Source organism: Gopherus evgoodei, chromosome 8, assembly GCF_007399415.2.
Source record: "Gopherus evgoodei ecotype Sinaloan lineage chromosome 8, rGopEvg1_v1.p, whole genome shotgun sequence".
Taxonomy (NCBI): Eukaryota; Metazoa; Chordata; order Testudines; family Testudinidae; genus Gopherus; species Gopherus evgoodei.
The window spans coordinates 89,770,824-89,797,616 of record NC_044329.1 but is presented as its reverse complement, the minus strand read 5'-3'; the positions used below and the strand labels follow the sequence as shown (position 1 = coordinate 89,797,616).

The 26,793-nt window shown below is 42.1% G+C and overlaps 2 protein-coding genes across 3 annotated transcripts in view; one reads left to right on the top strand and one right to left on the bottom strand.

Moving 5' to 3' along the window:
* The window catches only part of LOC115655894 (serine/threonine-protein kinase TNNI3K), a 177,364-nt gene extending 160,040 nt beyond the window's left edge, over positions 1 to 17,324 (top strand). For both annotated transcript variants that reach the window (XM_030571898.1, XM_030571899.1), the window contains 2 exons: positions 11,606 to 11,685; positions 15,799 to 17,324. In XM_030571898.1, the coding sequence (XP_030427758.1) occupies positions 11,606 to 11,685; positions 15,799 to 15,875 (157 nt within the window). In that variant the 3' untranslated portion in view covers positions 15,876 to 17,324. The remainder of the gene's footprint in view (positions 1 to 11,605; positions 11,686 to 15,798) is intronic.
* Positions 17,325 to 22,788: 5,464 nt separating this feature from the next.
* Positions 22,789 to 26,793, bottom strand: part of ERICH3 (glutamate rich 3) — a 63,286-nt gene continuing 59,281 nt past the window's right edge. The window contains 1 exon segment of the mRNA XM_030571895.1: positions 22,789 to 26,791. Coding sequence (XP_030427755.1) covers positions 26,741 to 26,791 — 51 coding nt within the window. The 3' untranslated portion in view covers positions 22,789 to 26,740.

The window sequence follows — 26,793 nt, the reverse complement described above, 5'->3', positions numbered from 1 at the left end:
TTAAAAACTGTGGTGTAGATGTGTTTGAAACCATGCTATAGGCCAGCTCAGGTGGCCAAAGATTTCTATGTAGAGCCTGGTGTGACCTGTCATGGTACTAAATGAATTCCCTCTGCATTCTGGACATGGGAGTCACACCAGAAACGTGCTACAAGAACAGTTCCCTGGCACCATTCAAACAGAACCTTGTTTGATAACTGCTTCTGAATAAGGTTGCTACCAACATAGTTCAATCTGCAGTGTGGGCAGGACCTACATATTTGTTTAATGTATGCATGGATAGCTTCCTCCTATGCAGAACTTGGCCCACCTTGTATTGTATTGTGTTGCGTTGGCTTGACCTGACTATAGACACATTTAATATCACTCGCATGCTACTATTTATTTCTATATATTATTGATAGTACAGAAGCGCCAGAGACCCCAGTCAGAATCTTCACCACATTGCACTTTGTGCGATCCATGCATACATAGGAAAGATGCAATCCTTGCCCCAGATAGCCTCCATCCTGCAAAGATATGCATGCAGTCAGACCTATATGCCCATGCATAGCCTCATAATTAATACCCTGTGAAAGCCATAGAAATACATCTCAAGCCAAGCCAGCGAAAGGGCTTGTAGCTAAAGGAGTCTGCTTGTGGACGTCTTTCAAAGATTGAAGCGTAAGAAGGCAGTGGTGCCACTAGCAAACCACAGAGCTTCTATTTTGAATCTGGGCAGTGTACGTGTAGGACACACACACACGCATTGAGATTCCAGCCACAGGATGGGAGATTCTACTTGCAGTGACTCAGCACAGGTTTGAAAAAGAAACGTGATACATCCAGGAAGCAGCTGTGCAAAACCAAGGCATTTTTGAGTGATTGATCTCCTCCAGCAAGAAGACTCGTCTCTATTTTGTTAAATAGCATAGACTAAAACACCAGCTCTGTATCCCCCACCCAGCTTCTTTCCATCCCTGGCACCACTGAGCTTTTTCCCAGGTAGCTGTTCACTTGGAGTAAGGATCAGAGCTCTGATCTAAAAAGAGGAGGGAGCAGGGGAGAAAAGCCAAGTTGAAATTCTTCCCCACACAATCCCTAAGGAAAAGGCCTTACATTTTTATCAAGGGAAAGGTCATTTTTCCAAGCTTTATCGCTTCTTCTGCTTTCCTTAAGCTGCTGTTTCCCCCCACTCAAACCTGACATCCAGAGAGGCTGTGTTAAGTGATTTGTTAACGTTTCTGTTATTCTAGTTGTTTATTATAATCTTTTATCCAATTGACAACAACTTGCCAAGTCATCCTTTCAGTGAAGTGTCTGTGTGGATGGAGCTAAGAAAGATGTTCTAAGGATGAGCAGCTTTAGAGATTTAGCTTTTCTACCTCCTGTGAAATCAGGGCCATGGTACAGGGTTGTAACTTTTCATGCAAGCGTGTACTTGTATTGTAGTCCTCCTACCAACAGCTGAATTCTCAGCAGCTCTGTGGTTTTTGTAGATATTTAAAATTCATGAGCTTCTCGGTCCCCTCTGGCTGCTTTGGCGTGAAAGTAGAAAGTGGCCCTTCAGCCAGTTTGAGGATTTCCACTGCTAATGCTACACTGACTTTTGCCTGGAGTCTGGCCTGACAGAGATCAGGTCTTGGACCAGGGATACAAAGCTCCTTAAAGCAAGCTTTGCTACCCCTGCTCCCAACTGATTCTGTATAAAACACAGTTGGCCAGATGTGAGGATCTCGGCCCGTTTCTCTAGGCTAGTGCCTCGGTATTAATTTTGTGAGATGCTGCACTAAGTGATTCAAGCCAAGTTTCCCCCAAGTTTTGTTGGAGCTGCACCCTAATAGCATGCAGACACACAGAAGGGTTGCTATGTTCTTTTCAGATGCATATTTATCTTTCTATGATTTTATGTTTTGCAGTAGTCTTTGCCCCTAGTGTGCTCATCCACAAACGCAAGGGGAGGTTTGCTATAAATTACAAATTAATATTAATAATGTCTCTAGGACCACTAATGTACATGACTTTATACTGTGGTAGGTCAGCCCCAAAGATCTTCTAATCTAAAGACAGGCACACAAGCAAGATAGAGCAGAACATAAATGTGGGAGAAGGGGGGAGCATGGCCATTATCGGATGGTTCACAGAAAAGTCGTAGTCGTTCCATGGAGGAGATGAAGAGAACTTTGCGTGCAGAGCAGAGAGCTTATCCCAGGAATATAGGGTGGCATGAAAAGACACTGTGGGTATTGGGCAAAAGGGACACATGTTGCAGTGAGAAGGGATGCTGGGGCACAGAGAAGGGACAGGAGGAGCCTATGGGGAGAGTAAGGCAGACAAAAGGCAGAAGAAGAATACTGAGGATATTAGGCTTAAACAGACTGAGCTTTCCTTGCCTCTTTACAGCAATCTCTCTCTGTCCCTGTTCTCTTTCTGCTTCCGAGCTGTATTGGATGCTGGTGCTTAGCTTCCTCCAGAGCCATGGCAGTGCCACTCCATGCATCAGCAAGCGGTGGCACTCTAAGAAAACTGCATCTGTCAGTCCCCGGAGCAAAGTACTTTGTCTTTTTAATGCACGTCTCATAGCAGCTGCGAAAGCAAGAGCCCCAGGAACAGGCCTGAGCCTCACAACACTCACCTCAGCCCTAGAATAATATTTGCATTGAGGCTGGAAATACAGACAAACTCTAAGCAAACCTAAAACAAGCAGCCAGTATCCTGCCATTGGTAGCTAATGTTAAACATTTCATGTTCTGTCACTTGGACAAGTGATTGAGTCACCCTTTTTGTTTCATGGCTTTGTGTTTTAGAGGTTGAAAAGCTGGATTGATGAGCTTTGCCAGAGAAAAACTTTTGAAGAGTAAGTGAAGCTGATGACACGTTACTTTACAGTTTAGTGGAATTCAGCAAATCTCATTCTATTATCCTGTCAAAGTTTCACAAAAGGAAGACCTGAAAGCATATTTTTAGAAGATCCTTAATAGAAGCCAGGAGCCATGAATACATCTGCTAAGTTCAGATATGTCTAGTGGTGACAGACATTTGTTTTCCTTTACGCTGTGAAGTAAATAATATCCCCAAAGACTAATTAAGTTTAAATAAAGTTCTATTTAGTAATGCGGCTTCTGCCTGCACTTCGAAAAGTGTCAAGAGTCCTAGAGCCATGGCTAATGATATTTTCAATTCAAAGGCTTCTCAAGGTTTACGTAAGCATATTCACTGAAGGCAAACCAAATGAAAAAGCTTCTTTTTTAAGTACAGAACTGAAATGCAGTTTTTATGGAGCATTTAAACCCAACAACCCTTGTTTATTCTCCCAACTGAGTATCAGATATGGTCTGATAGAGGTAGGCTCACTTTCATGCCTAGAACAGTTCAAAAGCATTTCAGTAAATTCTCTGTTTGCCAAGGGTACCCACACTGAACAGTATAGTTTGAAAACATAAAAGAAGATGATTATTTGCTAGGTTCTCACCATGGCTGGCTTACATATATGTGCATATATGTACCAATACAGTAGAACCCTCGTATGGTCCTTTTTTAAATCTTCACAGAACAATTTCACATTGGGTGAAATTTCACTGTCACTGGAATTGCAATTTCCGTATTGCTGTGCATTGGAACACTTAGTTACTTTCATTCTAGTCCAGATTCTAGTCCAGTGTAAACAGAATGTCTCTGGATCTGAGGCTAAGTCTACACTACTGCTTGTGTCGGCATAAATTATGCTGCTCAGGAGCGGGAATAAACCACCCCACTGAGTGAAACAAGTTACACCAACATAAGCGCCAGTTTGGACAGTGCTATGTTGGCGGGAGAGCTTCTCCCACCAGCGTAGCTACCGCCCCTAGCAGATGTGGTTTCATTATGCCAACAGGAGAGCTTGCTCTCTCTCTCATCAGCATAGCGCGTTTTCACCAGACACACAGCAGCGGTGCAGCTGCAGCACTGTATGTATGTGACAGGCAGAAGACACGAATAAAGTGTATTAGTTCTCCAGATTGTAACATATATCCTATCATGCAATTGGTCCCTGTACAGAACTGCCATTGTCATCAGGAACTAATATGTCCAACTGTGCGAGAATAATCATTACAACTAATTGGCTTGCTTGGTATATGGTCAGGGTTTCAGCTTCTCCTCCACCTCTGCAGTCACAAAATTGCAATGCACATATTTGCACATCCAGCTGCAGATAGATCAAAAATTCCAACCTCAGCATACACAGACCACTCAGAATTTGCACTGAAAAAATGCATTTGCCCAGTGGATTTCATGGGTGTAAACGATAACTCTTGCACACACATTCACACGGTTTATGTATACTTCCAAGTAAAAATACCACAGATTTTCAGACCTTTGCCATTGACTTTAATGGGACCAGGATTTCAGCCCTTGAGTACTGGGTGAATTGTAGTTGTAAGACCTATGGGTGTAGGTGCTGTTTGAAATGGCTCTTGTGAGCAGAACTCAGCTGAAATTTATGAGAGTTCCAACCATCTGACAATGGCTCAGTAATAATGACAGTAAACTTCAAACGATCACTGTTTCATTCCCATTGCTGTGTCTGAGATGAAACACAGTGGACACAGGGACGCCAATCACACACTTGAAAACATACTACCTGTGGAGGATTTGTATCCTGATCCCTCTGCTCTGCAGCTGTCCAAAGAGGGGAGGCAAGGGAAGGAGTGACTCAGATCATATTCTGCTTGGCTTTTCCTTTTATACCAAGATTCTTTGGCCATTTTTTTGCCTGGCTGTTTGTTGTGAGTCTAAAGTTGCTGCGCTCAGGCCCACAGTGTACAGTGAGATACAAGACACAAATGACAGGCAGTAGACTCAAGAGCTTTGAAGAGTTTGTTTGCCAGCAGGGAGACTAGTTTACTGCAGCTCTACCCTAGGGGCATGTGTCTGCACTTTCCAAGAGCCAGACTCCAAATGAGGCAGCTGTTCCAAATAAGAGAAATGTGTTCCTATGGGAACCTTTGCAATATTAGATTACCTATTCCTCAGCTAGGGTTTCCTTTCAGTCTAGTTTCTCATAGAGAATTGTAGACTTCAGGGTACATTTTCAGAGCAGTGCATGTGGAATTATGCTTCTTAGCTCACTGAAGAACATACTTAAGATTTATCCCATAACCAATTCATTTGTAACATGACCTTAAATTCTGAACAATAGGCTGACTGCCCTTCTTACAAACCAAATTGTTTAAAACAGATTTGCAAAAATGTCATGGAGAAATATCAGTGCAGACACAGGTTCACCTACATTGGATGATGATGATGATGAAAGAAAAATGTGTGACATACCCACCCACCAATAAATATTATTTTATCACAGCTGATTGGATGAGTAGAATTTTGCAAGTGTAATTTGAGGACTTTCTATTGTGTGTTTATCCCCTAAAATTTCAGCGTGGGGAAAGCACCAGAAAATCATTATAGGAATCCATCTACTCCTTATTCTGCACAAAATAAACAGATTTAAAATAAAACTTTACTACTGCATATACCTAACAGCTCTTTGGGACAGGGACTGATTCTTACTATGTGTTTGAACAAATACTAGCACAATGGAGTCAAATCCTGGTTAGCACCTCTCAGTGCTACTGTAATAGCAATAAAAAATATCAATACTTAATAATATATGGGCCTTCAGGAAGTCAAAAATCTGTCCTCTGTTCTGAAGGGTTCTTAAAAATATTCTTCAAGTTCAGAGAAGTTTTCCGCTTCCTGATCTAGAAGCCGTCTCTGTGAATAGTTTGTATCCAGTATTGAGGTGGGTGCTACCCTAACAGTATCTTCTATCCAAGGAGCTAAAGAATTTCTACAGAAAAGCTCTATCATCAAAGGCTGCACAGTGGAATAACTAGCTGCAGTATGAACCATGTGCTTAGTCAATATTGCAGATATATACTTTGTTCTTGATTTGTGTATTCTAGGTGGTCTGGTTTACACAATTAAGATATTGTTTCTATAGCAAGCTCATTTTTAAAAAAATAAAATTTTGTTCTTTAGTACCAAACCAATTTTGATTTGTATTTAAAATGGAATATTAATTATACGAAACATTAGTTTAGATGATGGCATGGTAGATGCAATGAGATTAGAGCCAGGACAACTATTTGCAAGTCATTAGATTAATTTAGCTTCTTTTTCTATTTGTATTATCCATGAACAGACATAAAGTACACAAATTTGCTAGTGGTCCAAAATTGTTTAACAAATGGGTTATGTGAACATATTTCATTCTGTGGATTGCTCAGAAATGGTTCACTTCAACTAAGCCCTGATCCAAAGTCCCTTGAAGTCAATGGAAGGACTCCCATTTATTTTGATGGGCTTTGGATCAGGGCTTGGTTGCTTCAGATAATTGCTATTCATAGTTAGATTTGTATGCCTACTGCTAAATGGCATGGTATTGTTTCTGCCTCTGGGCTGGAGGATTCTCAGGGTACGTGTTCACTACCGGCCGTATCAGCGGGTAGCAATCGATTTCTCCAGGATCGATATATCGCATCTCATCTAGACATGATATATCAATCCCTGAACACGCTCCTGTTGACTCCAGAACTCCACCAACGCGAACAGTGGTAGGGGAGTCGACAGGGGGAGCCGCAGACATTGATCCTGCGCCATGAGGACAGTAGATAACTCGATCTAAGATACATCGACTTCAGCTATGCTTTTCACATAGCTGACGTTGTGTATTTTAGATCGATCTCCCCCACTCCCAGTGTAGACCAGCCCTCAGCTCCACAAAGAGACTTTGCAAGGATCACCAAATGCTTCCTCTTTACAGAAAAGTCTTACAGGACATAATAGAAAATGATAGCCTTTCTATGTGTTTTTTAAACCATCCTATAGAATTAAATAGAAATTCATATCTTTGTGAGATAGAATTCTGTAGATTGCTCCAAGAAACCTATGGAAAGGAGCTTATTCATGATTAAAGTCTGTATTTCACATAACTTCTATCAAAACCTGTTTTTTCATTGTTATATAGTTCTGTAGGACTCTTCCAAAGGGCCTGCAGGACTGTTCCTGCATGTCTTTCTATGAGCTTTCATGACATTGTCTCTTTCTATGGACACCCTAGCAACCAAAAAATCCTAAATTCTAATGTCTATGGGAAATGAATGAAAAGGTTCAAAATACAATATAAATTTTTTTATTAAAATTGATGTTCATTTCTGCAGCATCCACCTCGTTCTGTTTTACACACACACACACACACACACACACACACACACACACAGAGAAAGCCATCATAAGCAACCTCTCAAAGGACTGATAAAAATTGGTGCTCAACGGAAGTGTTATTTTCTTAAGACTGGGGGTATATTAAGAGTGATCCTTTGTACATTTTTTTGTGCAGAGTAAATACAGTAACATATATATTGTTTTCTTTTGTATGTACCCACCATACATGCACACAAAGAGAGTGAGAGAGAGAGTCTGGCTTTATAAAGTCATGTATTAATGCAAACATCCCCGAAAATTCAATATGCTTTTTACTCAAAAACAAAACTTTAGTTAGAAGTTTGTAGCCTCTGTGGAATAGTTCAAATACTTGGCAGTGATCCATGTTTTGCACGTTGAAGGAATTCTCTAGTTTTAAATCATTACATTCATACCAGCCTGTCTCAACAGCAAAGCAGCATGAGATTCCTTCGAAGAATTCTTGTGACCCAGTACAGGACACTGAGGTAAATAAAGATGAGTTCTCTGCACTCAGAAAAAAAAGAAACAGTATTCTGTACAGGAAGCTCAAACCAATGTGCTTCACAGAAGTGGACTTGTGCTTTACAGAGTTACTATGTTTCTCTAAGCCATTGTATCAATGTAGGCTGGAATTTTCAAAGGAATCTCAGGGAATTTGGTGCCCCACTCCAATTGAAATTCACCTAACTCCCTTGCATTCCTTTGAAAAACCCCAGCCACAGGCTTAATGCATAATATCTGTATTCCACTCACTGGACGTGACATGTCATGTATATTCAGGGTCCAACACATAGAAGTGAGGTGATCAGAGACAAACTTTTGTTTCTCTCTATGAACATACATATATGTATACACTTATAATGCTTGAGTGAAGGGAAATAGAAGGTCAAAATGTTGGATCCCAGACATACAGCACATATTATATCTGGTGAACTGTACAAATGCACCTTCCCTGCTATTGTGAGACTATATGTGATTAATATGGCAGCTGAGGAATCTAGCTGTCTTACTTTGGCAGCATTCCCTGGAATGGTGGGCACACACTTTGAACAGTTTGCCAACTATTTATGAGGGTAAAATATTCAAAAGCACCCTGATCACTTATTAGTCTAACTGCTATTGACTTTCCAGGGGATTTAGGCTAGGTTTGCATGGCTCTGCAGTTCATAATACAGGGCTATGAATGCAGCATGCACCAGAGTGGTGCTTGGTAACTGCCCTGTGTGAATACTGCTGGTACAAACTAACAGGTACCTAGTTTGGGTTAATGTAGTCCTCTCTGAACAGGACTAAGGGAGCATGAAGTAGCTACCTTTTAGTTTGTGCCCGCAGCATCCACATGGGGGAGGTACAGCACATCAAGCTAGTGTGCACTGCAATTCACACCCCACAGTTCACACTGCAGGACTCTGAAGTGACTGAGGCCTGGGCTACACACCGTTTTTGTACTGATATAACAATGTTGGTTAGGGGTACGATTTTTTTAACCAGCACAGTTATATTGGTACAACCCCTAGGGTGGCTGCATTGGTATAAAGGTGCCTTACACCAACCAATGTAACTTATTCCTCTTCCTATATGAGAATAAACTGTACTGGTCTAAGCACATTTATAGCAATCACACAGTGAGGTGTTATACTGCGTTAACTGGTGAAGCCTTAGGCATTTCTGAAAATGGTGCTCATTGACTTTAACAAGAACACAAAATGGTCTCTAAGCATTTATTCTTTTTTGTGACTTATGTTTCTCCATGGCTGTGCCTTCTGAGCTCATCATTCAAATGAGTGCACTTTATTAGCAGGCTGATGCTCCTGCTATATAAGTTGCCTGGGTAAATGTAGCTTTGAGACATTGTTTCTTTTATGAAAACTGCTGGGACCGATTTGGATGCTATTGAAATTGTATATTTTGCATTTTGACCACAACACAAATTAGGTATCATTGCCCAGGCACTGTTTGGGGGGCTATAAATTAGCATTAATTTAAGATACTGTGGAGATGGAGCAGTGACAGAGACAGCTTATTGTTTCTGTAAATAGCCAGAATGAAGCCATGAGTTGAGGTTAGTGGATAAATTAGTAAAAATTTCTATTCAACTCAGAATAGGAATTTTGGAGGAAAGGTTTTCTCTTTCCTCTGTCCCACAGAACTGCAGCTTCGCTGCTGGGGTCATGGAGGAGACATGCTGTAGGGAAATGTGGCATGGAAATGTATTCCCTTTTTTAAAATATAAATCTTCCATATACTGAGTGCTGAGTGGATTTCTTGATGATTGTAATTGGAGTCAGGCCTGAATAAGAATGCCAGTCCTTTGGGAAAATTCAGATCTGGATCTGACGTTAATGGCTGGACCAACCAAAATCTTGGGTCAGACATCCGCAATCTTGGGGAAAGTTAGATCTGGTTCAGGATCCTCTCTAATTAAAGCACGCTAGTTGGTGTAAGGCACAAAGTTAAAAGCCAATTGAATTAACCACCTAAAACAGTAGTTCTCAAACTTTAGCTACTCAAGTTCCCCCCCACCCCCATTTTGATTTAAAATTTTTCACAAACCCCCAAAGCCAGCTTCTAGTTTTCCCTGGGGGTACTCAACCCTGCTCAGCCTCAGGCCCCAGCCCCTACTCCAGCCCTTTCCCCAATGCCCTACCCCACCTCTTCCCACCCCCACTTCACCCCGCCCCTCCTCTTCCCTACCTCTTTCCACCCCCTTCCTCGATCACTCCCCATCCCCACTCCTCCTCCTCCCTCCCAGCACCTCCTGCACGCTGCTGAAAAGCTACTCCACAGCATACAGGAGGCACTTGGAGGGAGGGGGAAGAGTTAATCAGCGGGGCCAGCAACCCAGGACATAACTCACAGACCCCCTGGAGTACCCCTGTGGACCCCCAGGAGTCCACGGACTCAAATTTGAGAGCCTCTGGTCTAAGATATGCAATGGTTTCACAGTTCAATTGCAGAATATTTACTAGGACATTTTATCAATGACAGCAAAGCTCTGTTTATGTCCAGAGTTCTAAAAAGGCGGAGTATGGTCTAGTGTTTAGTACAGGTGCTGGGAGGCATATGTCCTGGGTTCTATTCTTAGTTCTCCTGCTTACATGCTATGTAACCTTTAGCAAGCCACTTAACTTTTCTCTGCTACAGTTTGCCCATCTGTAAAATGTGTATAATAATGTAGCTCATAGTTATCACAGTGGGCTGATCAATATTTGTAAGACATTATGGATTTGAGTGGTTACAGAGAGGCAACAAATTAATAAAGACTTTCAGGATAATGCTTATACTATTATTTAAACTCCCTCATCCCCAAAAAGTTTTTTCTCCAAAGAAACCATGGATGAGCTGCTCCCAAAACCAATTTTTTGTCTCCTTCCCTATAAAAGCTCATCCAATGCAGAATAAAAATGTCAAGTATCATTATACATACAAAAAATAAGTTGCTATCTATCTCAGGGAAGAAAGGAACATCTTTTATGTTTTTATTAGTCAGTGTGTCCTTTTGAAGGAGAAAAGTCATTTCGTTCATGTAATAAAGGTTATAACAGAAAAGCAGAGAGATTTTAAAAATGAAAAAGATCTGATCTAAAATCAGCTTTGGTACAATGGAGACTAAAGGATAAAATATTACCACTGTCTAACCATTCTTGAAAGTCATCTAAGTCTTTCTGGGGTAAAATCAGCCCGGTTGTGACAACCTTACCTGCCATTAGTTAGCAGCTTGCCTCACTGAAATCACCAAGGAAACTGCATTGTTGCAAATAATCTCAAGTGTCCTTTCCAGCGATGTCTCCAACCAGTGTGCCTGGAGATGCTATGTCACCGTAACCAATGCAAATCACTATATATCTTGCCTTATTCTTTTATGTTTCCCTGGAAATACAATTCTCTTGGGGCTTCTTGTTTTCTTTTCTCTGGGCATGCTCAATTTCTGCCTGCCTGTTATCTGAGAAGAGCCGCTAAAGGACAATCTTTACCTGATAGCTTTGGACGATCGAGGATAAATAAACCCATTGGCAGTGTGATGGTGGTGGTCAATACCACTGAAAGACAGCTTGGGGATGTTCTTTGTCAGATAAACTAATTTGCAGGAACCTGATAGCAGTGATGCATAAAATATTGATGCCTAGAATTGCTACTAAAATAGCAATTTACAAGCAGTTGTGAAGCCAAAACAAGATATTTGGAGACAGTTACTCTGGGAATGTGAGGGGTGTGTACATGTGTTTGATTCACGATCCTGAATAAAAGCGCTTCATGGCAAAGGTTTTATTGTGAATGTTGGTAGCAGGGCACCCAAGCATGTATATTTCATGCTACTGTCTTTTGCCTCAAAGTTTATTAATGGAAATCTGATGCAACTCATTTTGGTCACCATAACTGAGGTGTCATGTCAATTTTACAGCACTGGTCAACACCCTTCTCAAGGCCTGTCCTTGGACGACATGAGGAGGAATTTCCAGTACCCACCTATTGACAGAAACGGTGAGTCCAAGCAGAATTCTCATCTTCAGCAAAAACTGAGCTTAATTGTACTTGTTTTCCTTGGGACTGATATACTTGCCTTTGAATTTAAGTGGCATGAGTGATGAGAGGCATTTTTCACTCCAAGCTGAAAATGATCAGCCCTTACGGGAGCCAAATCATGTCAGCAAATAAGACCAAAGCTTCAGTAGCTCTTGGGGGTGGCTCTTAGTAGAGGGGAGTGCCACCTTGGCAGCATTGTCACTCCCTTCTCATGGAGGTCCCCTGGCAGATATTCATTGGGGATTAAAATTTACAGCTGAAGGAGACACAAGCATGAGGACTTGTTCCCTAATGGCCTTCTAGATGCATTTAAGCATACAGTGCTATAGTCACCTAAGGCATCAACAAATTCTTTGAAAAGGCATTTGCTGTGACAGCTGCTTATTACAACTAATCACCAATGTCACACTGTTACCTTACCTGTTTTCTTTGGTCATATACTGAAACCGTACGGTCCAGATTTTTAAAGGTATTTTATTAAAGGTATCAAGTGAAATCAAAGGCAGCTAGAGGCCTATATACCTTTAAAAATCTAGCCCTGAGCTCTTTGGGGCAGGGACTGTCTGTTCATTATAAGTGTGTAAAGTAGGGTGACCAGATGTCCCGATTTTATAGGGACAGTCCCAATATTTGGGGCTTTTTCTTATATAGGCTCCTATTACCCCCCACCCCGTCCCGATTTTTCACATTTGCTGTCTGGTCACCCTAGTGTAAAGTCCCTTGCCTAGCATACCCTGAGCCCTGACTGGGGCCTTTCAGCACGGCTGTAGTGCAAATAAAAAATAACAATAGTTGTAAAAACAGGTTTATGGTGCTAGAGTAAATGGAAACATTTAAGGAAAGAAGCTTAAGTACCTCAGACTTGTTGCCACTTCTTGTGGTACAGCTCAGTTTGTCAGAAGGATCCTGGTATGTCACAGGCTGGTCTGGGAACAGATTCTTCTTAGAAGAAATTAGAGATCCACATGTGATATTCTCACCCTTTGCTTTAAATGTGAGACTTACTCAGAGTTGCAGGGGGGTCACGGGACAACTGTAAAACCTAGAATGTTGTCAAAAGAAAGTATGCTGCCCAGAAACAGCCTTAGCCCACTGGCAGTAGAGAATGGTTGTGTCAATAACACAGAGGTGTTATCAAGAACGAGCGCTATCGATGGCAATAGCACTAAAAAGTTCCACGGGAAATAACGCTAAGAATAAATAACATGTGGCACACTTCTTCCATAGCACTTTACTAAGAAGAGCCAGTGGGATTATCCCCCATGTATTACAAATAGGGTAACTGGAGCTCAGAAAGTTGAACTGACTTGACCAAAGTGACACAACAAGGATGTGAACATAACCCAGGTCTCCTGTGCTTTCTTCCCCCAGACCACAGCAGCAATTAAAAGCAGCAGGATGCAGTTATATAGCTACTGGAGACTAGACTCTCAAAAGCAGGTGCCTGAAGTGATGTTCCTGAATGCAGATCATGACATGAATAAGTGGCCAGATTTTCAAACATGCTGAGCACCCGCAGTTCCCACTGAAGTCCCCTAATGAGAGGTGCTGGCTGCTCAGCACATTGGAAAATGTGCACACTTATTTAAGTGCCAAAATATGGAGTTCAGAGCCAGGTTTTAGGCTTTCATTTTTTGAAAGTCTAGGTGTAATATAAGTGGAGGGTTCATATTATTGTCACCCTTCTGGTCTGAGCGCATAGTTAGTAATTGGATTTGTTTGTTTTCATTAGGTGCAAAAATTGATTATAGGAGTCTGGTATATTCATTGGTGCAATCCAGTTTATTTACAGGGAATGTACAAAGTCCCTGTTTCCCTGAACACAGTAGAAACAAACAACAGCAGGCAGTTTCCTTGTTTGCAATTTACAAGCTGCTTCTCCAGTTAGTTCTGTGCCCAGGGATGACTGTCTCTCTGCTTCCTCTCAGGGCCACACTCATGACTGCTTTTCTCACTGGCTCCTCGCTTTCTTGACTTCCTGTCTGTCCACCCACACACATCTTGCCAATCAGTCCCCTAGCCCAGTGCATCTCAAAGCCGGTCCACCGCTTGTTCAGGGAAAGCCTTCGGCGGTCTGGGCTGGTTTGTTTGCCTGCCACGTCCACAGGTTCAGCCGATCACGGCTCCCACTGGCCGCAGTTCGCCGTACCAGGCCAATGGGGGCTGCGGGAAGCGACGCGGGCCAAGGGATGTGCTGGCCACCCAGCCCCACTCCACCACCCAGACCTACTCTGCTCCAGCCTCAGTCCCAGCTCCCAGGCCCACCCCCCCAGCATCGGCCCAGCTGCATCTCCATTCCTGGCCCCAGCCCCACCCGTCTGTGGCTAGGCTTCCTGCCCCAGCCCTGCCCCCAGCTGCAGCCCCAGCCTCGGCCTGCTTACCCTTGTCCATGACCCCTCCTTCCCCGCCAGGAGTCGCAGTCACACTCCTGGCTCCGGGGACGGAAGGGAGTGCAGACAAGGATAAGGGAGGGCATGACTGGGAAAAGTTTGGGGCCCACTGCTCTAAATTGCAATCAAGGGTTGTGATGGCAGCACATGTAGATGTACTCAAGCTTCAACCTAGCTAGCTTGGGTCTTGGAGCAGTAAAGCCACAGCAGCATGTGTTTCAGCAGTGACTGTACTAGCCCACCCAGAACCCTGGGTAATAACTTGAGTGGCCAGCACACACTGTATGTGGCTTCACTGCTCTGGCACCTGAGCTACCTAGATAAAGCTAGCTTGGCTATGTCTACAAAACTGATTCTAACCCAGCTATACTCATAGATAGGGCTGGGTTGGAAATCATTTCCCTTTTAAATATATGAAAGTGTACCATGATTCCACACAAGAATTCCTTTATTAGTCCAAAGGCCACGTGGTTCTAATTACATCCAAAATGCCAGTACAAGCACATACACACTTAGATTTTATGTCCTAGCAGCAATACAGTTATAAGTATTGGCCAAAATACTCACAACAGAACCAGGCCCAGGAGATTCCTTCCCGTCAAGGGGGAAGGAAAAAGCTCTGACAATAAAACTTCTCAAATCCTTGCTTTTTATACACTAAACAAAAAAGTAATCTTATCACTGGTTATTGGGCTCTAGTCAAAGATACAAAAGGGAGTTTTAGGGCTAAACCCTGTCCCTGGTGCCCAGTGAACCAGGTTTCCTATATTTCTATTAGATCAGCACAGAGCTTCAGTAAGATGACACAGCTATTTCCAAAGCCATTACACATTTAATGCAAACAACTTTTCTTTCATGTGATCTTATTCTTTGGTCACTTGCTTTGAGCCTAGTGCTCATTCAAATTCTCGAAATCAATTTAAAGCCAGAGTTTGCTTAGGCCCCTTTTGGCCCATTCTTCTCCAGGCTGCTAATGTGCAGTGGTGCTGAGCTTAGCTGTTGAGGTTTTTGTCTGATTATTTTTTCTCCTTCTTTACTATATGTTTTATCTTTTGCCAAGTAATATTTGGGTTATTAACTTATTTCTATTACGTGACATCTGACTAGAGCTATATAATGCCTCAGTAGCCAGAAATCTGAGCTGATTGGGTCAGATTTAGACAAGTTACAGCAGAGCCATAAGAACAGCCATAACTATTGGCCAGCAAACCAGTTCACCTTTAACTGGAAACATAATGCAATGGCAGTAGATCCCTTCTTGATAACCTCCAAGAATTAAAGCATAAAGAATTATTCATAACAGGCTGCTGTCTTGGCACCTTTTGGACGCCAATTTGAAAGGTCAAAAAAGATGTTTTAATATAAAACATGCACTGTATTATTAAAATACTTGGACTCAAGTTTTGTGTCAAGTATTAATGTTTTACTGTGCCTGATTGCTGTGAATTCCTTGCATGAATGATAGGATCTGTAGGCTTTGTGTTTTATTTCTGAAATTTTCCTCGGAAGATTATATTGACTTGGGGTTCGTAGGCAGCAAAAAGACATCAGCATGTGCATTGCTTATTTATCTCCAAAAGACATTTGCATTATCTTTATGACATGGTCACTGGCTGGAAAGGAGAAAAGTGTTTGAGAGGTGATTGTGAATAACACGTGAACTTCTCTCTGCTTTATGCAGGTTACGTGTCTGATCCCATGAGTTCTATGCGATTTCATTCCTGCAGTAACAGTGGCAGCTTTGAAGACAGCAGCTGACAGCATGAACCATCTACCTGGAGAGAAATTCCCCATAAACTGACAGCAGCAATTCTTACTGTGTCAGCGTAGCTCCCAGTCAGCATACATTACACCAAAGATGCCTAAATTGGCTTGTTTATTTACTGATGGTGAACATTTCTATCATAAATTATACTGCAACCGATTTTTCCTGCCAGCCTGCATAGGGTTTTCTGGTGATGCACATTTGTCTTTCCTTAATAAAAGCAAATGTCCACAAGGAATGCTGCACCTTAAACTTGAACATTAATAATTTGAGAAAAGAGATTAAAGCAAAAATAAATCTGTTCAAGTTACAGAGTTCTAGGGCAAGTTGTTTTACTTTGGACTGCAGTAAGGCTTGGGCAGATGTCACAAACTTCCCGACTGATACAAAGAAAGTAACAACAAAGCCAGCCTGTACCACAGGAAAGGATCAACTCATAATTGCTGCAGCCACAGCAGGACACAGCACAGCCAATGTTGTGCCAGCTTCCTAACATTTTCCTCATTTTCTTTTAGGGTTTGTCTGTGTTTTGATACTTCCAGTTCTCCAATTCCTTATGTTGCACAGCTGTAGTTCTCCAGGCCCTCAGTCCTGTAGTTCTTCTCAATCCCGGGTCCTGGATGCTTTAACCCCTCTGTATGAGAATGAAGAAATCCTCAGCTGACTGTCCTAATTGGCTCCTGAACAGATTTTTTTTTTCATATCTGCTTTTTACTTCAGGCTGTGTGCCTTACATCCTCAAATTACATAGAAAATGCTCTCTAGTTCCCTTATGCTTATGTTAAAAAAAATTTAACCAGGTAGAGAGAGATAAGAAACTAAACCCCAACCCATCTAAGTTTAATGTAGCCATATAAAATTTTTATGTCACAAATGTAATAACCTTGCAGCAAGACAAAAGGTTACATTTTCACTCCTCCAAAGCAAAACTACTCTGCAGTGCCATCTAGTGATTCTAGGATACACACATTAGTATTGGGTTCCAGCGTTTTCACAGCAAGTGTTTCAATCCGTTGATTGACAAAATTTTAATTACCGGGAACTCATTTTTATTCCACACATACACACTAAAAAAGAAAGAAAAAGAACTTCAACTATTGTTTTGGGAGCTAATGCAAGGTTAAATCCTTTAGTAACTACTTAGTATTGTTTGGAAAATAAAATTTAGCAGAGAGATTCTGTTGCTATAATATTTTTTTCTTAGCTGCATTACATAACTGTCAGGCTGAGTAGACACTCATATTCAAGATTTGTGGCTTTCTGAGAATATTCTGTAGGTTTGTTTCTCATGACTAGTGTTTGATTTTGAGCTCTGTGATTAGGCATTGTAAGTGCTATAGCACTTAGCCTATAAATGTGTAATACATTTTATTGACTTGAGTCTTCTCTGCATGTTGTTAGTTTCAGGATCCTGTAGCAATAAAAATGCGGAGTGTTTTGTAGGTGGCGTAGTGTTTTATTATTTGTTTTACTTCAGAGTTATCTGATGCATTCTGGGGAAAAACAAAACTGAAATATTAACATCATCAGGATGCAGCTTCCCTCCCTCACTCTCATCCCCAAGGCATCCCCTGAGCAACTACTTTGGCTTGTGAGGCTTCATTTACAAAAACAACCCAATTAGGTAAATGTAAATGTTATGGCTAGTCATACAGAGAATTGTTGAGATTCCAGCTCCTCACCAAGAGGATTAAGCATCAGAATAGCATTTCCCTCCATAGAAATGAAAGCTCTTCTCCACCAGGAACACCAGCCCAATAGCTGATTAGCCCCCTCTAGACTTCCAAACATGACACACCTACTCCTGGGCCTCTCTATCAAGACAGCAGCTTCCCTGCCTAGGACCCCTAGCACAAGGAAAGAGGTGGAGCGATGTTGCTTGCCATCATAATTCCCATGAGGCACGAAGGTTCACAACTCACCAATGCAGTTTGTGTTCATAAGAGCTCATGTCCTCCTGCTTATATTGTAGCTACTATCTGTTTTTACACTGATTTCCATGGAAGCTGGAGCAGGCCCACAAAGCATTGCTCTCATTTTTAACTATCTCTTTGAGACATTTTTCTAAGCCAAAATCAGAAAGCTTCCACTCCTCTTACTCATTAAATAGGTAACATCTGAATCCTCCTGCCTACCAACCTGCACTGTGTCTGCCATATCTCGGCTGAGTCACAGCTAGTTCACTTCCATCTGGATCTCTGACACTGGGAAAGCCATGAGACTGTGGACTCTGGATCCAATGAAAAGCAGAGCTGAGCACGGTCAGCACAGTGTTGCCACTGCAGCCCTGAGTATCTCATAGCTGAACAGGAGCAGTGACATGGATATGACCCCACAGAAGGTGAGTAAGTGCACTGAACCATCCTCTGAACTATTCAGGAAAGAAAGGACTGACCCCCCCCCTCCCCCACTAACAACCTGTCCCACAGCCATCACTAGTAGGCCCTAGGAGTGAGTCAAGGCCCTCATGTGGTTAGTGCTACATAAAGCCACTGCTAAAAACTAATTAAAAGAGCATGAAGTCTTCGGCCTTGTCTCTTGCTAGAAAGAGACCATTAACCATCCCAGCAAAAGACTGTGAAATCTACATTACTGGCTTTGTATTGCTCACAGGCCTTGTCTATACTGAACATTTCTAGAGATTCTCTCCCCACTGCTACAGTCAGTGCAGCTCCCTGCACGGCGCAGGGCTAGACAACACGATGGTAACAGCTGTGCATGGTCTATCCTAACCTCCTGTAGGGAAACAGCAGAGATGGGAGAATGGCTGTGTCTGCATGAAACATTTCCAAACAGACTCATTCAGGCATAACTAGTGTGGCCATAGAGCTGGGCAAAATTTTGCTAAAAATGCATGTTTAGGGAGAGTGAAACATTTTCAAATTTGTGTCACAGTCACTGAATTTTTTGGAGGAAACAAATCCAAAAGTTGAAACATGTTGTTTTGTCATTTTCAAAATTAAATGCTTTTGAATTTTCAGTTCAAAATGACATTTCAACTTGTACCTCCATTTTATTCAAAAAGCAAAAAGTTACAAACAGACCCTTGAAAAATGAAATGAAAGGGTTCCTCAAGGGATGGGTGGCAGTGCCTTTTTCCAGACACAAAAGTGGTACCGGGGCTGAGTAAGGGCATTAGGGCAGAGGATGCTGAAAGGAGGAAGATGCTGATTCTCTTAGGGAAACTGGAAGGGCACTGCTTGATTATAAAACTGTCTGGGAGTATTATGGAGGTGGGCTGAGAGTGAGAGTAGGGAGTAAATACAGAGATATCACAGTCCTTTAAGGCAGTGGTTCTTAACCAGGTACACAGGGCCCCCTTTGGGGTGGGGGCCTCAAGCAGGTTTCAGGGGGTCTGCCAAGCTGGACCAGTGTTAGACTTGCTGGGGCCCAGGGTAGAAAGCCGAAGTCCCACTGCATGGGGCTGAACTCCGGGATCCTGAGCTCCGCCGCCTGGGGCTGAAGCAGAAGTCTGAGCAACTTAGTGGCGTGGGGCCCTAGGCAATTGCCCTGCTTGCTACCCCCTAACACCAGCCCTGGCTTTTATATGCAGAAAACCAGTCATTGTGGCACAGGTGGGTCCTGGAGTTTTTTATAGCATGTTTGGCGGGGGGGGAGAGGGGGGAAGGGGTAGGGGTTTAGAAAGAAAAAGATTGAAAACTTCTGCTTTCAGGCATCAAGTAATTGCATTGGCCAGTGCAGTAGGCAGGATACTGTGGTAAATGAACCCACAGGCTCATCTGAAAATTCTGTTGTTGCATCCAATAGTTTTCTCATAGATGTGAAAGTTTTCACACAGTACATGACAGTATTGTATGGCACCCTAACTTGCAGCAAATGCTTAATGACCCTCCATTAACAGAGTGGCTCCATGTCAAATCTGGAAATGAATCTGGATTAGAAAAAGAAAAAAGGACTCATCAAGGAAAATGCCTTTGTTTTAATAGCCCTATGAGACTGATGCTATCTGAGCTGTAGTACTACATGTGGGACTTTTACCCCAATGTGTTATTTGGGGATATTTGCTAGTATCAGGAAAGTAATTTTGAGAGTCTATGAAAGCAAACTTTTAAATGTAATGTATTAGACACATCCACCTGATCGAATCTATGCACAGCAAACAGTTTTTACCAGTAATTAAAATAACTGGTACTTGAAGAAAACAATCTCCCTGTTAATTGGTCTCTATAGATGAAACATCAGGCCTTAGGGGAGAAAACATAGTGATCAGTTATTAATACAAATAGAAGTTCTGCAAAATTGAAATACTGATTAGAACATGCTCCAGAAGTGGCTTTCAGAAGCCAAATTAGTATTACCTTTCCCGGACAAACCCAGAGAACCCACTTCATTTGAAATATTTGTAAAGGATGAGCCCCTGCTGAGATAAATTGCCTTATTTTCAATACCATACAGTCCATGATAGCTACAGCAATATTACAAATTGTTACATGAATGATAATCAGATAATTATCGGAGGATCCACATTAAAAACAGATAAAGGAACAAGCAGACATAGTACAAATCAGAAATAAAACCTTTCCTTTCATCGTGCGCACTTTAGATATTCCATATAAGATAAATGTTTCCATTAACTTCAGTGGACTCCTCTACACTGTTCCCCATTCAAGAAATAGAAATGGAAACAACACCCAAAAAAAATCAAGCACACCGCATTATGCTCCCACGCGTGATGACACAGGCTTGTTGTAATCATACTCTCCAGTTGCTGGAATTCAAAGAGGCTTTTTTGCATACAAAACATATAATTCACTGCTGGGATTTAACTCTGGCAAATTACACAGATTCAATTTCAGCTGCGAAAGCCAGCAATGGTACGTCTGAAGTACAGTAGCCATTGTCCACTGATCTGTTATAGCGAACACTAAAGATTTCTTTGCTGAGCCAGGGATGCGTTATGCCAGTGGCAACACAGTTAAATATTTTGATGGGCTCACATTTTTCATCTAATCATTAGTCTCGTTTATACTATTTTTTTTTGTCTAAAAGTGTCCTTCAGGTTTCCTTTGTGACCTAACTACAAGCAAGCAAGGGAGCATATAGCTAACATTTTACAAAATGCTGTAATTTCACCTGTTTTCCTTATCAAAATTCTACCTGCCTGGATTCCTGATATAGCCACATTATGACTTTATCTGACCTAGCCAGCTTTACAGCCAATGGAGCACGGTTTAAAAAAAAGTCAAATGATGATCTGAATTTGAAATGATCAATTTTATCCAGCGCCATAATGATTATCCAAAATTTGACTCAGCTCCTTTGATTTAGAAACAGAGTGCAAAATGTATTTATCTTGTAAAAATAGAGACTAAAGCAATAAGCACTGTTGGACAGAAAAATTCACAACAGGCTAGGTGGCTCCCCAACCTAGCCAATGGGATATGTGTGTTCTAAGTCCTGCATCTCAGAGAGTTCAACACCTGAATCCAGGCTCATGGGTGGTGCTCTCTTTTTCTAGGCGAGTATCCTAATCACTGGGCTAAAGGCTAAAAGGGATGTCCTCCTGCTCCGCTTCTGTATGGCATGAGGTGCACTCAGCATGCACCTACCGGAATGGGAGTCACAGGTGAAGTAGGTGACTGAGCATCTCTCTTTCCTTGGTTTGTAAATGGTTCTGGGGCTTCGGCAGGAGACAGGCATCCAGGTGCCCAGAGTGAGGCCGTAGTGCACATGATTAGAGACAGAAACACAGGTGCTTAGGGAGCTTTTCCTACAAAACGTAGGGACTCAGTGAGTTTTGACATCTACAGGGTAGGCAGCAGTTGAGTGGGGATTATATGAATACCAGAGGCACCTAAGTCCCAGCTTTGGGCTCCTAAACTGGCACTTAGGCACCTATGTCCCTTTGTGAATCTAGCGCATTGTGTTCAGTAAAGCAACAACTGACGACAAAGAGACAAGGCGGCCTTGTGAACTCAGCACAGGCTTAGTTCTAGTCCTGGCTCTTGCTGTGCAAGCAAATCACTTTATTCCTGTGTGCTTTAATTTGTCTGTCCATTACATTTGGATAATGGCACATACTAGAGCTGGGAAAGACTGGAACAAGTTTTCCACGAACACATAAATGGATTTGTGTGTGCAATGCTCAGATTCCTACGGCTGCTGTTTGCTGCAAACATTCCTGTGATAAAAATTTTCCTGGCACAAATATTCACCCCCACCACATTTTTAATACAGATGTAGTACTTGGGCACTCATTCAATCCGAGAACAGCAACAACTATCATGTGACTTATTCCTCGACCCAGTTCAACTATTGAATGCTTACAAAGAGTTCACCAAAGAGTTTTAAAAAAACTGCTGACAAAAAAATAGCTCATCATTTCAAAAAAGTAATCCATTTTCATTCTGTTTGTGGCTAGTCTGTGGGGCAGGAAATGAGGCTAAGTTCAGCTGTTAGGCGTACTTGTGTCACAGGGTATTATGACGATTAATTAGTTAATGTATGAGCAATGCTTTGAAGATGTATCAAACTTGGTTCAAAGCCAGTTACAGGCAGTGGAAAGATCACCACTTCAAGGGGCTTTGGATCAGGCCCTTATATGAATGCTAAGTATTAGTATCCTTACATTGAAGATAGCTCCAAAAATCCAACAGCTACCTAGACTGAAATATGGCATCACTGAGATAAACTAAAGCAAATATGTGAGTCTATGAACATACACGAGTGTGCGCACATATCCCCCCTCCCTATGTCTCCCCCCTGACACACACCCCCAAAGAAAATCTTTAATGGATGGTCACAAAGAAAAGTTTTAATTCAGAACAATTAACATCCCAAAATTATTCACATGTAGAAGGCATAAACATATATTATCCATTTACTGTTCAATACTAACAGCACAAATTTGAAAACATAGTAGTCCATGGAAGAGACTGTTTCATATTTTATGGACATTCCTTGGATTAAAAAGAGACCAAGAGGGTCGCAACTCAGGTACATGCTTTCAAAGCAAAGTATTGCACAAATTGCACGAGAATAAGGATTTAAATTATACAGCACAGATTCACTGGACACAGTGCCTCAATTTAAATTACTGACAAATATAATCTGGCATTATTCTTGTTTAATCACACTAAATTCCTTTTTTACTACAATAAATGCATTTAGCTTATTTATCTTGGGTACTTTTCTTTCTCAAAGTGCATATTAGGGACTCTGGCCCAGAAACACAAATCCAACTATCTATTAAAACCATCACAAGATATTTGACCATGTTTACATTCATTACCACATGTGGAAACCCAAAATAATGCAGTATAATGAAGCATTGCAAAGCCATTTGATTTTATTCCATTGCCTAAGATGGAAAATAAAACTTGTAGCATGCCCAGCATGTGGGAAGCCATAGAGAGAGCATTTCTCAGCACTCACTAGCAATGCCGAATTGTGAATGCATGCCACACATAGGCTCTTAAAGATGCTATGTGTAGCCTGGCTCACTGGTAAAGCTGCCACCAATGTGGGATGCCTTTGAAGGTAAGGCTTTGAAAAAGGAGTGGCCTGATTAATATTATGTAAATCAGAAAAATCAGTTGTTGCCAAGTGGTGTTCTCTCACTTCCACCAGTGTTATGCCAGTATAACACCCATCGGGTTATTACTGGTTGATTGCAAGGTAAGTGAAAGGAGGATTGGGCCCGCTGTTTATAACTAAACCTGTGTTGTTTTGAATCCAAAGTTTGTATTTATTCACTTGTATAACGGACATGGAAATTATGGTGCTTGTTTTCAATTTTCACTCTGAAGGAATCTGCTGGCTGTTGGGTTTATTGTAGGGGTTTGATCGCTTTATTTTTTTCTGTCCTAATCTAGTAGGATATTTAATATCAGTTATTTTGTTCAGAGCCCTGATTGCAGTTTACGTATCTTTTTATGTTGAAGTGAAGCGTCTGGAAATGCCAGGCCACTGGACAAACCATCATAGAACTTAGCATAGAACTTAGCTGGGCCTGTGTAAAGACCAGGCAGAATTCCAGCTGCTTTACCTAGGGGAGTGTAGGGACTGCTCTGTCCCTGTATCCATGGGAATGCAAAGCACTCTCAAGGGAGCCAGCGTGGGCTGGGTCATGGTTCCACCTTCACTGCCACCTCACTCCATAGAACTGGCCAGCCACACAGAGGTATGGACATTAAAGCCCCAGTCTAGAAAGGGAATATGAGCAGGTGTACATCCTGGGCATACTTGGGAGGTCCCAGAGCTCCCTCTGGCTAGGGCAGCTCCGCACTGTTCCTCAGAGCCAGGCCATGCTGACAAGACACAATCAAGTTCTTACTAACTGTTACTAAATGGCATCTAAGAGCAGATGGGGGGAGGGGAGGAGGCCTTCAGGTGACTAAAACAACTATTGGGAGCTACATTTCAAATAGGTTGGTGCTGTTCAGTAAGCCTCATAAAACAATACATGGCATTCACTCCACACAAACACTACTACATGCTGGGGAAAAAAAAAATCTTGGCCTTACTCTTTGGAGCCCCAGAGGTGGGTAAAGCAGACTGGTGCCAGGGGTGCTGAGTAGAGCTGAGCAACGTATTCCCAGCTATTCATCTCTTCAGTGCCAATGACACCTTTGCTGTGTCTGACTTACCTGTTGGTACCCATTTCTCTGACATTCAGCCATTGGGTGAATGGTTTGGGAAAATATTTCAGCCTTTGATTTGCTTGCGGGCTGTTTAACATACCTACTGCTTCATGTTATTTGCTATTCATGCTAAGTGACTGGTCACATGGGTCATGTGGTGCAGGTCCTGGTTCCTGACCACTTCCAAGCCCACTGATAGCTTTAAAGATAGCCAAACCGCCCCTCCCCGAGTGAATGCTCAAGTGTATGGACATTCAAGCATGCACAACTCTCTTTCCAGAAACTTTCTTCCAAATCAAAATCTGCCTCTGTGAATGGTCATGGGAAGCAAATCAAACTTGGCTGGAAATGCCAGTGAAACACAGTCAGATTTATGTGACCACTTCCGCAGCAGTCAAACACAGATGGGGCCCAGATGCAGAGGCTGGCTTAGCGTGGGCATAGAGCAGCAGGAGCCTGCCTGGTGGGCCATTCTTTATGCCTTTAAGCAGTAGCAGCAAGGCAGTATGCATGCCCACCTACTGTATGTTCTGTACCCCAGCATGTGCACAGGTGAGGATCTGGAGCCTGACTAGATTTCATTAGAGCTGCAGCCAAGGTGCACTCATGTGTTGACTCCTCCCCCTATCTAATGCTCTCTGAAGTCCAATTCTGACCTGCTCCTCTGGATGTAGAAGGGGGGGGGGAAAATCCTCTCTCTGGCCATTTTCTCCCTAATGGATGCATGCAACAGGAGGGAAGGAATTACCCTTACAGCCCCCAATTCTTTCCTCCATTAGATAGCACAGTTCCCAGTGGCATCGATGTGTGAGATCAGAACTGGGCTTCTTATTGTTATTGCTACTATTTACATTACAATGCCACCTTGATGCTCCAATCAGAATCCAGACCTTATTGTGCTGGGAAACCACATATACATACATGAGGACATAGCCACTGTATTAAAGAGTTTACAATCTACAAATGCAATTGACACACAAAAGATGTGTGTGGGGGGAGGATACAATCACATACATACAATTTTATATACATACGTACACTGCACTTTCTATTATTATACATAAAGTGCCAGCAAGCCTCCTCCTCCTTTCAAGCTAGTCATCACAAACCCACTGAGTTCTTTGGGGCTGGGGAATTTCAGTTTAACCAATGTAAGAATTCTCTGTAGTCTGAAAAGAAATTCATGACAGCTGTGGAAAGTTCCTTATTATTATTGTAGTCATAATGATAAAAGAGTGTGATTTCCCACACTAGCTCTGTAAGCTTAGTTCAGTTATCTGTTGCACATTCCAGAGCTGGTCTAGTAAACAAACAGATGGTTATGCTACTCATCAAGTCAAATGAAGAGGGGGAGGGAATGTCCCAACCCACACAAATCTACAGTGATTTGTAAAAAAAATGTTACTAAAATAAGATCATTGAAGGAACTGCAGAGGATGCTCAGACGTATCTTTCTCCCCCATCCAGGGATTGTATCTAAGGCAAAATAATTATGTCCAGCTTTAGAGCATTCTGGGAAACATCAAGCAAAGTATTAGTTGTATGGTAAACAGGTATATTAAAGATTGTGAGGTGCTTGGCTACTAGTGTAATATGAGCCATACAAGTTCTTAGAGAGATAGATTGCAAGCAGAAACACAGGGGCTGATTATTGCTATAGCTCCATAATATCAAAATCATTTGAAGTGTTATGGCCAGAGGCTACCATTCTTGCTCATTTACTCACTTCCTCCATTGTCACCCCCTCAACCACCACCACTGGGCCATGGCCACCGCCTCAGTCACTGCCACTACCTCCATTGCTGCTACCTCAGCCATCTCCTCTACATTCATTGTGACTTTATCTATTGCCTTGTCAGCCATAAGTACATTTTTTTCCTATACACAGTCTCAGTGTAACCAATGGCACTACCCATGGACGACAGTACCACTTAGTATGAATGAAGGTATGAGACACAGACATTAAATAGAGCTGTGAATGTTCATGATGCAACTCAAAGTCACTTTTGACTTTGCAATAAAAACCCTCAGGAAACCATTGAAGCGAAAATGAAGAATATAATAAATAGTTGAAGAAAATCATGGCTTTCTAGCTCCTCCATTTCACCATCCAGTAGAGCTGATGCTTTGATAGCACTAGCCTAGGTACTGCAGCTTTGGAAACCTTACAAAGGAATGTAATAAAAGTAAAATCAATTCCTCTTTCAGGTAGCAATCTGGCTCATACAGATACTCACCATGTGCCACAGAGCCCCTTAGTTTCTCTCTTCTGTAATGGACGTTTTTATGGTGTCTGTTTTATATGTGC